The 15,089-nt window shown below is 45.3% G+C and overlaps 1 protein-coding gene across 4 annotated transcripts in view; it reads right to left on the reverse strand.

The window, feature by feature from the left end:
• Nucleotides 1-15,089, reverse strand: part of plxna1a (plexin A1a) — a 257,240-nt gene that overhangs the window by 196,276 nt on the left and 45,875 nt on the right. For all 4 annotated transcript variants that reach the window (XM_056423991.1, XM_056423990.1, XM_056423992.1 and 1 more), the window contains exon 3: nt 3,823-4,005. In XM_056423991.1, coding sequence (XP_056279966.1) covers nt 3,823-4,005 — 183 coding nt within the window. The remainder of the gene's footprint in view (nt 1-3,822; nt 4,006-15,089) is intronic.

Genomic DNA, 15,089 nt, shown 5'->3' on the forward strand with positions numbered 1-15,089 from the left:
TTCACCTTCCTCTTCTCAGTCTCCCGGAGCACAGGAAGGCATGCCGGCTGAGGGGAAATGGGATTCCGATCGGCGGGGTATCATCCAGGATCCGCTGACCCCCCCCCCCCCACACACACACACACACACACAAGCTAACCCAGCACAAATCATCCATCTGCACACACACACCAGCATAGGGGTCAGGCACAAGGACTCGCGGGCCGGGTTTCAGTCGACGTGGCAAAACACTCGAGACAGGAAGCCGTGTAAGGAGGCACGTGTTTGTGCGCGTTTGTGCGTGTTTGTGCGGGTGTACATGTGTGTGTGTGTGTGTGTCTGCGCGAGCTTGCACATTATCATATCCAATATAAAAGCAGTTGACAGCAGCATTACTGCGGCAGACGTTCCTCCGGCTACACGGAAACACAGGGGCCCAACGCTTAAGCTGTCAAACTCGTATGAAAAAGTGGAGCAGCTGAATATTACGCACGCATCCTGGCTTCCACAGAGTAAGCAGCGGAAAGTGCGATGTAAACACAAACACTTCCAACCCGAGACACGAGCCCTCGACTTGAAAGCGTTCCGAAAATAATCTTGAAAAACTTCAATTTCAAATCAAGCTGACAGTGAAATGTGGATGTAACTTCCTTTCAAATATATATGTATAATTACCAATGTATTCATAGAATCATGTGTATCATTAGGTGACTTTCTTTTGCTTTCTTTTTTCAGTTTTCAGATTATTGGTGACACACTCGTAGGGTTGGGTACCGAAAGCCGGTGCCAATGTGAACTTCTCTGGTGACTCCGCCCTGTCAGCAGGTTACGATAGCCTATCAGATTGAACTATAAAAGTGGAGGCATGCGCCGTGTTGGTCTGCGTGAGCCGGTGCCGAGCACATCAGCGTCAGGCTGGGCGCGACGGGGAGACCGTCACCGGTCCGCCTGAACACGTGGAGCCCGATGATGACAAGAGCAGCCTGAACTCGGCTATTGCATCTGTCCATCCTGGAGAGGGATCCTCCTCTGTTCTCTCCTGCAGGTTTCTTCCCTTTTTTTCCCCCTGAAGGGTTATTTGGGAGTTTTTCCTGGTCCGATGTGAGGTTTTGGGGCAGGGATGTCTATGTGTACAGATTGTAAAGCACTCCGAGACAAATTTGTAATTTGTGAAATTGGGCTATACAAATAAACTGAATTGAATTGAATTGAACTCAGAGTAGTACCGTAACGTTGATTGCACGTCTTGCTTTCATAAAAGTAGGCCAACTAATAAGAAATTAGCCATTATGAACATGTTTAAGCTAGCTCGTAGCTAGCGCTACAATCTGATATCCGTTTTTTTTTTCTTCAGTGCGGCCTTGAGAACGGCTTTTACAGTGAATATGGCCGAAGAGGTTTTTAATGTCCTCATTGTCAATCCTCGTTTTGGGTTTCTTTTTTTTTTAAGTATCGGTTCAGGCACCGTTTAGGCACCGGTATCGTTTTAAAAGTACCGGTTTAGCACCGGTATCGAAAAGAAGGAAAACCGATACCCATCCCTACACACTCGTATAGAGATGTCCTGCGAAGGATAAAAAGAGAGAAGAAAACCCAGAAGAAACAGAAGCGGCTCAGACGGATCTCAGATGAAGGAGCGGCTGATTGGCACACACACCCTGCGGTCCACTCAACATGGGTACACACACACACACACAATGTAAACCCACAGGCACACACACACACAAACTGACTGCGTGCTGGGCGTACGCTGAACATGGTGGGAAATTACCGCTTGCCTGTGATTGAGGAGAGATTTCCGAGGCCACCGAGCATGAGAAGGCGAACAGACACACACATCCACAGACAAATAAATCACCAGCAAACACTGGGCTTCCTTCACCACAAGGGATGCACAGGAAACCATACTCACACACATTGAAGCCACTCAGATACACTCCCTGGGCTCTAGACACTGGGACTAGACTAGGGCTGCAACTAACGATTATTTTGATAATCGATTAATCGGTTGATTATTTTATCGATTAATCGATTAATCAGATAAAAAAACAAAAAAACTTAAATTTTCAACCTTTTATTCAAAACAGGGTCCGTACGGTCATGGAAAACCTGGAAAAGTCATGGAATTTTTAAATGGCTCTTCGCAGGCCTAGAAAAGTAATTGAACAAAATAAAATCCCAAAATATTTGGGAAAGTAATGCAAATTTGTTTTATTCAAATGTTAATTTACACGGTATATATACGGTATGCTTTGGAATTCTCATTGTTATTTTAAATACTACATCTTCTCACTTTGTCACGTATAGACAGAGTTTTCACAAAATGTTTAATCATGGACATTTGGTTTAAAGTCATGGAAAGGTCCTGGAGATCCACTGGTCACCATGGTGATGAACCTGTTCACTGGTCAGCATGTGGATGAACCCGTCACAAACAGACTGACAGCTTTACTCTCCTGAGCAGTGGTCCCCATGTGGCCCCCTGAACAATATCAGAGACGCGTTACGATTTATTATTTTTTTCACCTGGCCCGCTGCCGTTGAGATTACAGTGAGACGCGGAAGAAATGTGAAGTGGTGCTCTTCGCAATAAAACATCTTTGATGGGACGTGTCGCGTCTCGGCCAATCAGCGTTCAGATGTCCACAGCGTTTGGGAAGTTAGGTTAGCTTGAATGTTAGTCCGCTACATCTGCTGCTGTCACGCTGCACGGTGTAGCGATACTAACAAAGTACCCGTACGTTAAAAACGATGTGATTTAGCATATTTTTAGTATCGATACTTCATTAAAAGAGCGATCAGAGCGCACGCGCTGCTCCGCTCCGTTAAATGTTGTCTGCACGCGCAGCGCTCACAGCGAGTGGCGTCGTGGCTTATCTCCGTTGCCTTTCTCCGTGGAAAAATATTTTCCGCTATCCGCCACGGAATAAATAACCACGTTTTCTACGTTATACTCTTGTGTTAATGCCACACACGTCGTGACATGTAGCGCCCTGGTGTCTGGGTTCATAACGTCACCCGTAGGCGCACTTAGCTCCGTGAATGTCTCCGACTACGTGAATGACTTCCGCATCCAGCGCCACGTGAGCAGCAGCAGCCAATTAGATTCATCAACAGAGGAGCAGCTCAGCGCTGATTGGCTCTCACAACGCAGCATTATGCTCTCTGCTCTCCCTCCGCTCCTCTCTGGTTTCCCCTGCGCCGCTCTGCGCTCAACTCAACTTTGTTTATACTCCGTGACTTATTGAGCGCCGTAATAATCGCGCGACACAACGAATCGAGAATGAAATTCGTTGCCAACTATTTTAATAATCGATTTTTATCGATTCGTTGTTGCAGCCCAAGACTAGACCACCAAACAACACTGGCAAGATAAAAAAAACACACAGCTTGGGTTTGTCAAACAACACTAGCTCTACGCACGCACACACACACCTTCATGGGAGAAAACAAGCATCTCTCCAGAGCTGCTGCCTTTATATATATATATATATATATATATAAAACAGTGAGAAGCATGCGTGTGTGCATGTGTGTGTGCATGTGTGTATATATATAAATAAATATAGTGCTGTCTACAATGAGATTTGATGACAAAACCATTTGTCAGCAATGTCAAAACCAATGACCATTGAAAATACATAATGAAATGACACAAAATTGCTTCAGAGTGAAAGTGGTTTTCTGTAGAGCATGCCACACACATGCACACACACACACACACACACACAGAAACTCTCCTCCGGCAGGAGCATTTGAATCCCCATTTATTACACATTTTTTATTAGCTGTGTCGGCTATCGCTGTAGAATCGTCAGAACACACATGACCAACAGTGCCTACCTTCTTCATGCGCCCGCCGCGGGTGCCCGTGAACGCCACGGTGTGCCCGCGGTAGTCGTAGGCCGTCACGGAGGTCATGCCGTCGTCCTTGTCCACGTAGAGCGGGATGCCCTCGATGGCGGTGGTGCCCCCTAGAGGCTGGTTGAAGTCCTGGCCGCAGAAGTTGTCGTCTATCTGCAGCGGCTGCATGGGGGGGGGGGGGGGGGGGGGGACAAGAGGAAGGCCATTAACTCAACCATTCACGTTTTTTTCTTTTTCCTTTATTAAATCCCTTTTTTTCCCCGTGAGACTGACATTCATTCTGAAAGGAGGAGGAGGCTTTTCGGATCTCGCCGACACTCGTTCGACCTTTCATGGCGCTGCAGATTTACTGACAAATCGCTAGAAAAATTAACTTCAGTTTCCTCCCCTTTGAAATAAAAAAAATGTTTTATTGAAAAGCAAGCCGATAGAAAAAAAGCACAGACAGTGACGTGTGTTTTTCATTCGGTCCAAAGGCACAATCCATCCAGTGTGTACAGTTTTTGCTCCTGTGATTAATGCCCTCCCCTCCATTCCAGACTTTGATTATTTCATCGTACATGATGTCAAACTAAGCAATTAAGCATCTCAGCATGGTTTGAATGGATGGACGGTTGCTTGCTAATGTTGTAAAATATTGATTCCTTTTGTATACGGCTTTGGCAATGTAGCTTCTAATAAGAGACAAGCCAATACAGCGAGTAAATCAAATGGAGCCGGGAGCAAAGACAAGGAAGAGAGAAGGGGGGGGGGGGGGTTGCAACACACGGGCAGGACACTGGAGGAGTCGACAGAGACATGACAGGAAGTAAATTAGAGGTCAGATTAGCATATCATAACCAAAGTGTCTGGTACAGGCACATCTCCACGCTGATATGGCACGCTTGATTTATGAATGTGTATGTGTGTGTGTGTGGAGGGGGGGAGGGGGGTGGTAGCATGTCATTAAAAAGCATGCGATAGCTGTGTTCGCATCAGGTGGCAGAAAATCGACTGCATCTAAATTACCGCGGCGACGACACACGCGAGCGCCTTCACGCAAACAACATGCGCGTGTAGAGCGACGCGCAAACGTGTGCGTCTCGTCTTCATCAGCCAAATTTCCATCCGTGTGTAATTTCAACAGAATGTTCTGAGCAGAGGCAAAGGGAGGTTTCCCTCCGCTGTGCTGTGAACTCAGGAGTTGGGAGGAACAGTCCAGTGACCTCAGGCGCCTCGCCGGCCAGTCTGTGTCCAGACGACGCAGCGGCGGGAACATGTGGGAATGAGAAACAGGATCATTACATTCTGGGTAATAGGGGTGCTTCAAGTGTCTTTTTTTTGGGAGGGGTGGGGGAACAAATGTCCGTCTATTGATAATAAAATAGGGATGCACCGATCTGATCGGCGCCGATCCATATCGGCCGATATTCCCATTATCGGTTTTGATCGGCGTTCTCAAAACGGCCGATCAGATGACGTAACATCTGCGAGAACTATCAGACGTTTCAATCGCGGCGCACCGCAACGGAGACGATGCGCCCGGCGAGGGCCGCAGAGGTCAGAGGTCAGAGGGGATCCTCACCACCGAGCGGCGTCCCCGTCCCCCGAGTTGAATCTCTGGGTCGACTCAGCCGACTCTCACATGTCTGTTCACCTATAGACTTATGTTGACGGTAAACACATTGGATCGGGAGCTCGCGAGGGTTTTGATCAAGTTAGCGGAAAGATTCACGTGACAACATCCGGTTTTGCAAAGTTAACGGAAAGAACCACGTGAAACAACATCCGTTTATCAAAATAAGATGTCGACAAATCATACACTAGCATATAAAAGTAAACAATGAACTGATTTTGTATCTTTATAGATCGTTTCTGAGATTTAGCTTAAATTATGCTAACATTAAAACATTTTTACTGTACCAAGGAAGAGTTTATAAAAATAAGTCAGACTTTTGTATGTTAAAAAAAGATTCCAGGAAATGAATGATGCAGATGTGTTCCATACATATCTGAAATCCCCTACAATAGCAATCAAACAATTTTAATGTACGGTATCAATTAGGACATTTTTCAAAGTAAAAGTCCTAAATGTTTAAAGAAATCTGTAATTTCTTTAATGTTTGAGGTGCTTTATATATATTTCCTCATAGTCCTAGGCAATAATGCTACACAATAAATAGAATGCTTCAATCGACACCGTGATCGGTATTATCGGTGATCGGCAGATACTGATTTCAGTGATCGGTGATCGGCACAAAAAACCTGATCGGTGCATCTCTATAATAAAACCATGTGGCCGAACTAAGTTTGTGAGACCATCGGAGCATTAGGACCCAGAAGTTCTGTCAACATCCACGAAAAGTAATCAGGCACCGCATCTGTCGCTCTGTTTCAGTACTCTGGACAGCGCCACACACACACACTTGTCGGCTGACCTTTTAACCGGATGTTGTGACGTCAAAGGGTGAATGATTTAAAATAGCCCTGCACTGAAAACATTCTCCATCATATAACATGAAATAATTAATATCTGGTTTGTCTCTTCAGTTTATGTCACATGCCTCGTCCGTATGACATGATTCACTGGAAAAAATCAAGTGCACACACATACACACAAACACACACACACACACACACGCGAGCACGACCCATCCTTTCCACGAGACACAAATTAGCATGCAAGCTTTCCCCTTGGTTCATTAGAAAACGCATCGTCTCCATAGAGACTAATCAATCACCCCTATCCCACCCAAACAGCAAAGCTGTCAGGGGAGCGGGTCTGTTTGCACACATAAGTGTGTGTGTGTGTGTGTGTGTGTGTGTGTGAAAAGAAGCATGGCCTTTTAGCGAACATTGTGTCACTTGTACGTTCAAAGGCCGCCTGACAACACAGCAAAGTTGAACTTCTCTGGACGCCGTGAGAGCGAGAGAGACTTCTGTTTCTTTTGCGTGAACGTGTGTTTTTAATTATGGAACCGTTTTTGAGTCATTTGCGAGGAGGGGAGGACAAAAGGTAAGATTTGTCAACTTATTCATAGTCACTCATTGATTGTGTTGTAGCTCTGTCATGATTCCTTCTGGTCACATGACGTCTATTGTTCTGACCATCCTGGAGAGAGATCCTCCTCTGTAGCTCTCCTGAAGGTTTCTTCCCTTTTTTTTCCCGTGAAAGAGTTTGTTCTATTTCTTGGGAGTTTTTCCTGATCCCATGTGAGGTCAAAGGTCAGGGATGTCGTATTTGTACAGGTTGAAAAGCCCACTGAGGAAAATGTGTAATTTGTGATATTGGGCTGTATAAAATAAACTGAAATGAATTGAATAGACAGATATGATGAGGAGGGAATTACTAATAGTAGCAAGTGAGGGAAAGAATGAAGAAGCTGGGCGCGGCTCAGTGAGAGTATGAACCCTGGTCTTGGGTCCCAGCCATACAGCTTCCCTTGTTTCTTCTGATAAAGGCCGAGCAGAGCCAGACCTCTTATTCATTTCTTTCCCTCGTTTCCTGTGTTTCCATCTTCTTTTCCTTCCAGCCTCCTGCTGCTGCTGCTCATCCTGCTCTACTTTCTCTTCTCTGTCGCCGCATAGTTCTCGTCTTCTCCATTTTCTTCATGTTTTTCCTCATAGGTTCCCTGGGACCGGCCCGGTGGGAAATCATGTCCGCCCTAAAGGGCTTTATCTTGTTTTTTTTCTTCCTTTTTTTTTTTGCTTTCACATGCCTGCAGCTCTCTGAGACCATCTTTCTTTCCTTCCTTTTTTTTTTTTTAAAGAGCATTAGCAGAACGATGATCCCGGACTTCGAGCATTTAGAGGTCACGTGATTCTTGAGATAAATAACTAATTGCAGTTGCAGATGTCTTTCCAGCGAGCCGAGGATAAACGACAGGGTGGAGAGGAAAAAAAGACATGGCGGTCAAACGCGAGGTCACTGAACGAAAACCCCGTCCGTGGTGCGCTTCTACACTTTCTGTTGTAAAAAGGCCAAAATCAGAAGTTTGAAAGAACCGAATTATTACAGCGGCTCATAATTACATAATTTAGCCGGGACGTGTTCGTGCCGGCGCCTCGCACCCGCCGACTAATCTGCATGACCCGTGTCTGTCGAGATGTCTGTCGAGATCTCGTGCGCACACGGTAGTGAGATCTGCCGGCACGCCGAAGGACGCTAATGGTTTGTTATGTTTCGCCTGACTGGCATCATTACCGAAGAGTCAACGGCTCGGATCGAGGCACAGTGGAGCGTTCAGCCGACGCGTTCTTTTTTTTTCTTCTCCCTTGCTGCAGACGAATTGGGGCCTCACACAGACCGGAGAGCTGCTAGCTGACGTGTGGCCTCGCAGACGTGTGATTCCTGCAGCCTGCGGCGCTTTGAGGGCGCGTTGAAGCTCCGTCAGCCGCCGACACGGAAGTGACGAGACGGCCCACTTTATAAAAAAGAAAAATAGAGGGGAAACTGCATTTTCCTTGTTATTATTCCCGTGTTCAGACCACAAACAGGTGTCATCTCACACTCCTTTTGGAAAACTATTACCGACTCACACAGACAACTATAACGTTAACAGAACAGAATAAAGTTTACTCTCCTTTTGGCAATCCCAAAAAAGAATATGTTTGTTTGATCCAAGTCATTATTTTGTGAAACAAAAAGGAGAGTAAACTTTATGTTGAGAATATTAATAAATGCCAGCTACCCCGTCGTTAAAAAACATAAATGTCACATCATCAGGGCCTGATTTGAGCGGTTAAATCATACTTCAATCATCCGCTGCGTGACTCCAAAAAATGTAACCGCTACTTACTGCTTCTACTTTCTGCCACTGAGGCTTGAATTAAAAATGTGCACTTGAAGGGCCGTGCTGTCTTCCATATATATGTTTAAAAGGCTCAATGGTCAGGGGGGGGGGGGGGGGGGGTCTGTGTGACAGACCTGAACTGTGTCACAACAGAAGGCGAGCTGCAGTCCTCTTTTATTGGGGCTTCTATACGCTCTGCGTAGCTGGTCTCTGTTGGCCAAAGACCCTGACCACGCTATTATTATTACAAGCTATTGCTCATACTCGGGACACTGTACATAGCATTACACACACACACAAACACCTTTCTGTTATTTCCAGGGGGTTAGACAAGGACAGAGTCCCCTGTGTTGTCCTTGCCGAAGACCTCTGCTGGACACAGGCGCAGGCTGGCCCCTGGCGACACACACACACGCGCGCACACACGCAGACCCCTGCCAAACTCTTGCTGGGTGAATGATGATGGTGTGATGAGGGAGAGAGAGTGGGGCAAGTGAGATGAAGAGAAAGGAGAGGAGATGGGGTGGGAGAAAATAGTGGGGAGATGGAGAGGAGAGACAAAAGGGGGGAAGGCTGGGGGGTCAACGGCGCTGTGGTCGCCACTAATGAGCCCCATCCAGGAAGAGAGGACTAGAGGTGGGCATGTGAGCATGTCACCAACATCACCACCACGCCAAACATTCCTTTTTTTAGAAGAATAGAGATTGGGAGCGTTCTTTGTGTCGTGTGCACGAAGTTTAAAGAAAACTTGGTTTCTATTCATAATTTAAGCGAGGGGTGGACAAACACTTTGGATTGAGGGCCGACAAGGGAGCAAACAATAAGTTAAACTGCAAGAACATCTGTGTTTCTAGATCACAGAATCCCATGTGCCACATAGTTTTCTCTCCCAAAAAATATGTCTGCCTCTCCTTAATTCATAATTGAATACACTACAAACACTGCATGGATGTTGTGCCCACTGAAAATATCACGATATTATGTGTACATATGTAATTGAGTAGAGGGCATATAGAATATAGAAATTGCCATATATTTGGTTTACTTAAAAGGTTACGATGCAAATGTGAACATGAGATGTAAATCTGTAAGACGAATATGAAGATAAAACAAACGGAAGAGGCAGAAATGGTAAAACATCTCGTATTTAAATTTTGATCTAAAAACAGTGTAATGCAAAGTGGCTGATGCTCTAGCCATTTTGAATTATTTACTTATTTATTTGTATTCACATGGGTCATTTAAAGTTGCTAAGCGAGCCGTAGTCAGGCACCCTTTTATTTCCATCAATTCAATTCAATTCAGTTTATTTGTAAAGCCCAATTTCACAAATTTGTCTCGGAGTGCTTTACAATCTGTACACATAGACATCCCTGCCCCAAAACCTCGCATCGGATCAGGAAAAACTCCCAAATAACCCTTCAGGGGGAAAAAATGGAAGAAACCTTCAACATTTGCATCAGTCTGCAAAGGTGAAGATTCTGAGATCGGTTCACTGCAGCCGCGAAGTAGATTACAAAGTCTTGTTGTATTTGCGGGGGGGGGGGGGGGGGGGGGGCTGTGATCGAGGTAAACAGAGAGGGAGAGCGAGATGTTGTCAACATGCTCTCATGAGAGCCAAATGTCTCAAGAATCTCCTCATCCGATACCGGCATAAACACATTGCTACAATCCCCCGGAGAGTGTGTGTGTTATTGTGTCTTTCTGTGTCTGTGTGTGCGTGTGTGTTAAACAGAGCTCGTGCCACGTTCCCACGTGAGAAAGATAATGTTGAAGCGCGTGAGAGTTGTCCTACTGAGACGCGCCGGCTGATGCAACGAACAACAAGACTTGCAGAGTGTAAATCTGTATTTCGTTATTTGAGTGTGTGTGTGTGTGTGCGTGCGTGCGAGTGAGTGAGTGAGAGATGCGCGTGCTGTTTAAGAGCCGGCGTTGTGGAAATGTGTGTGTTTTTTAAAAAGAATAAAGAACTGAGATGACATTGTACTTACAAACTTGGGATGAAGTCAACAACACACATACAAACGCCCTTGCATGTATACGCATGCACACGCACACACACACACACACACACACACTCCTGGCCTGCATCCAGGTATTTGTTGTGACTTGGCGTTGGAAGCGGAGAACAGCACTGGTTGGCCTTTAGTTTCCCCCAGTGAGCCAATATCTGCTCTCTAATTGGTTGTTAATGAGTGGGTGTCTGTTTGTGCATGTTTGTTTGTCAGTGAATATGAGAGAAGGTAGGTTGTCTGTGTGTGTGCGTGTGTGTGTGTGTGTGTGTGTGTGCTTGTGTGTCTGTGAGCGTGACAGAGGAGGGGCTGCAACAGGGATCTGAAACATCTGTCTAACAGACTGAGACACTTGAAGCTTTGACCTGGCTAACTAAAAACACACAAACACACATTCACACACACACACACACACATATATTCACATTCCATTGTTGTTCAATGTGAATTTAGTGCCAGTGGAGGAAAGTGTCCAGCCACTGTAAGACACACACACACACACACACACACACAGGACTTTGTGCCGACATCTGGCAGTGCAGTCTGCTCTAATGGCAACAGAACTACGGGCATCTGCATCTCACACCCACACACACATGCCGTCACTCGCACAGACACACAGACACACACACACACACACACTGCCCGCCTTCTCTGACTGCAGTTGGCGTCGTGGCTGTTGGAACAATTCGTCACGTCGAGCCTTTGTCACTCATCTCATGAAGGAAGCGGCTCGAGTGTCTGATCTGAGCGTCCCGAGACGTGCAACGGAGCAGCGGGGCCGCTCGTCTGTTCTCACCGTTTAAAAAGGGCCTTGTGGAGGTTGCTTTTTTTCTCCCCGGTGGCGGTATGTAGCAATGCAAAGCATTTCCTTTGCATCTTTGAGCAGCATCCACTCAAGACTGCAAACGTAGGCAAACCGAGCGATATATATATATATATATATATATATATATACACACACACTACAAAATACAAACATATTGCACCAGTTTGAAACTTATCTGCTGGTGGCAGTAAAAAGCCAGCAACGACAAGAAAGGAGATGAGTGTGGGGAGGGGAGCCTGTACATTTATGACACATTAAAGCAGCAGTTTGACTTTTTATAGAAAAGATACGCCTCCTTTTAGTGCCCCTTATTGCGTTTGCAACATTCTACCGACCCGAAGGGAAAGCCACCAATCAAGAGGCGAGGGGTAACGCAGCCGTCACTCAGTGCTCATGAATTCCGATCAAACCAAGCAGATGAACCTGATGTGTGTCTCGCGGTGCGGTCAAATACACGACAAGCAAATATATTCATCAATAATACTACAAGGTTACAGACGGCAGCTTTCACCGCAACATTCCAGGTTTGCCTTGGAGATGATTGCATAGCGAATGTGCCCATGTGTATGCACATTTTTTTAATATACAGGACTGTCTCAGAAAATTAGAATATTGTGATGAAGTTCTTTATTTTCTGTAATGCAATTAAAAAAACAAAAATGTCATGCATTCTGGATTCATTACAAATCAACTGAAATATTGCAAGCCTTTTATTCTTTTATTATTGCTGATTATGGCTTACAGCTTAAGAAAACTCAAATATCCTATCTCTAAATATTAGAATATCATGAAAAAGTATACTAGTAGGGTATTAAACAAATCACTTGAATTGTCTAATTAACTCGAAACACCTGCAAGGGTTTCCTGAGCCTTGACAAACACTCAGCTGTTATAAATCTTTTTTTTTACTTGGTCTGAGGAAATATTAAAATTTTATGAGATAGGATTTTAGAGTTTTCTTAAGCTGTAAGCCATAATCAGCAATATTAAAAGAATAAAAGGCTTGCAATATTTCAGTTGATTTGTAATGAATCCAGAATGCATGACATTTTTGTTTTTTTAATTGCATTACAGAAAATAAAGAACTTTATCACAATATTCTAATTTTCTGAGACAGTCCTGTATATTCCCCCCAAAAAATCGGCTTTGCAAATGTTTGAATTTAGTTCCCTGGAGGAAACGCTGGACGGAGGGACGTTTTCATTCACAGGAGAACTCATACGGAACAGGTCTCACAAAGCTCCTTTGTTGGTCGGTCGGTACAGATGCTGGAGGAAGTAATATTACATCTTTTTTTTAACCATTGCAAAAAAAGATGAATCTAAAAACAGGTTAAAGTACCCTTATCGGGCAGATTATCAAAAGAAATCATCCAGATCCCCTTCAGATCAGTCTTCCTGCAAAACAACTGAACATTTGGCATCCCCGCTTCGACTAAGACCACCGGGCACCGCTGGGTTCCTCACTGACATGGTGAAGGAACAGAACAAGCCGCTATTGGCTGGATGCTTTCTATCTTTTGGTGGGTTCTTTTTTTCTTTTGCCTTTTACTTTTCTGCAAGTTCATGAGTGAAGGGAAGGCACTTTGACATTTCAGCATCTGTTGTTTTGGCTCGGGTGGAAATGAGGAGCATTAAAATGGAAGAGATGGAAGGAGAGCCTGGCAGCGAGGAGATGTGCTTTGGTGGAACGAAAAGCTGCAGGCGAGAGAGAGAGTGGGGGAGAGAGAGAGAGAGACACTTCAGCCTCATAGGTCAGAAATCGAGGAATAGCAGGGATGCCAGGAGATCAATGTTTTTTCGGTTTCATCGTTCTCCGCCTTGATCCGTCCTTCTTGGATTCCTTCGTTCTTTTCCTTTATATCTTCCCTTTTTCAACGCTTCCTTAACCTTCCCCCACCCTCCCATCCCCCCCTCTTTCTTTGATTGAAAGAATATGTGCAGATGCGAGGAGCTGAAACATTTTAAGATGAAAAACATAGAAAACTTCACTGACCTGCAACGGCCAGGATGTGTGAACGTGTGTGTGTGTGAGTGAGTGAGTGTGTGTGAAAATATTCAGCGGTCGCAAAAAACGGCTGAAAGTTCGTCTATGTCGTTTGTGTATGAAACAGAACACTGTGTGTGTTTCAGTGCCACTTTTCTTCCAGTTTCAAGATGTCTAGCTGTTCTCTCGTCACCCGACGCTCTGCATCTGAACACATGAGTTAAAAAAATAAAACATGAAATGCCCAGGCGTTTCAATAATCACGTATTTCTCAACAGTCTCACTTCCATTCTGAAAGACTGTCTTTTCCCCGGTATTCAACGCAGGGCTCTGTGAATGCAGCAGGCCTCATCAGATCCAATATTGGTCACACTCAATATACTTTAAAAACACCTTGAACCACTCTTTTGGGATAATTAGTTTAATTGCAGAGTGTAAACGAGGAGGCTGGATGGTGAACGTGAGCCGGCGATCGCTTTAATTGCCACAATGGTTTTAAAAAAAAGACAAAATAAATAAACAAGGTGGAGCGGATGGTGAATCCCTGCCAGTCCGTGCGTTTGTGATTTGCTGAATCCCGTCGGGAAAACCTTTCTATGTCACAGTTTTTCACGGAGGCGTGCAGAAAAATAATTAAAAAAGGTACACAGAGGAATCCCAGAGAGACGGAGCTCTGTGGGAGGAGAGGGCTCGGCTCCGACGGGCTGCAGCGGTTGGCCGTTGAGGTTAATGTGGGGCAGCTCGCTTTACCCCAGATACCCTCGGCCTTCCTGGCTGGGCTGATTCCACATGGAAGGCTCCGGTCTGGCGTGTTGCCTTTCTGGCAAAGCACACGCTAGTGCAGTGATATCTGAATACCTGCTGTACTTTGTGTACTTTTTTTTTATGTAGCGTTTGTGGATCCGTGAGACTCAACGACTCATATACACATCTCTTTTATTGAGCCTTTATCTGGCAAAGAGCATATCATTCACATGCAACCCAATTTTACATATTGTCACATCTAGTAATCTTGTCCGTGTCGGGATCTGGAGTTTTTGTGTCTTGTCTTATTTTGAAGTCCTTGTCTCTTGTGTCCTCTGTTTCCCTGCACTTCCTGTCCCCGTGGTTGTCTGCCCTGTCCCTGATTGTTTCCACCGGTGTCCAATCACCTGCGCCTTCCCTGTGTATTTAAACCCCGTTTGTCTCATTCCCCAGTGTTGCTTCGTACTGTTTAAAACCATGGTGATTGTGCGTGTTAGACCTGTTATTTTTTATTATTCTCTGCGTTAAGATTTAAGTTTCTGTGGAACGCTGTTGGTGTTTCGCTCCTCTCCCTCCGGCTACAACAGTTGTGACAGTCTGGATACGACTCATCTCGAGAGCTTGGGATAGGTACCCTGGGGTCGGGACAGGACCTGATCCATGCATATTCTATTGGCCCAGAATCATCCAGATGGAATGTGGCTCTTCTCCTCGCCGTGATGCGTTTTGGCATTTGCTGCTTTTTTAGCCCCTGTTGACCAAATTGTGGGCAAACGTCTGCAGATCTTCCACGTTCGTCCGAACCGAGCGCTCGCGTACCACGAGCCGGACGATGCTCTTTAAAGCGCGCCGTCCGTCCCAGCACCTCAGCCTGTAATCTGTTTTAATCTGAACTAAAGCCTT

Source organism: Pseudoliparis swirei, chromosome 9, assembly GCF_029220125.1.
Source record: "Pseudoliparis swirei isolate HS2019 ecotype Mariana Trench chromosome 9, NWPU_hadal_v1, whole genome shotgun sequence".
NCBI lineage: Eukaryota > Metazoa > Chordata > Actinopteri > Perciformes > Liparidae > Pseudoliparis > Pseudoliparis swirei.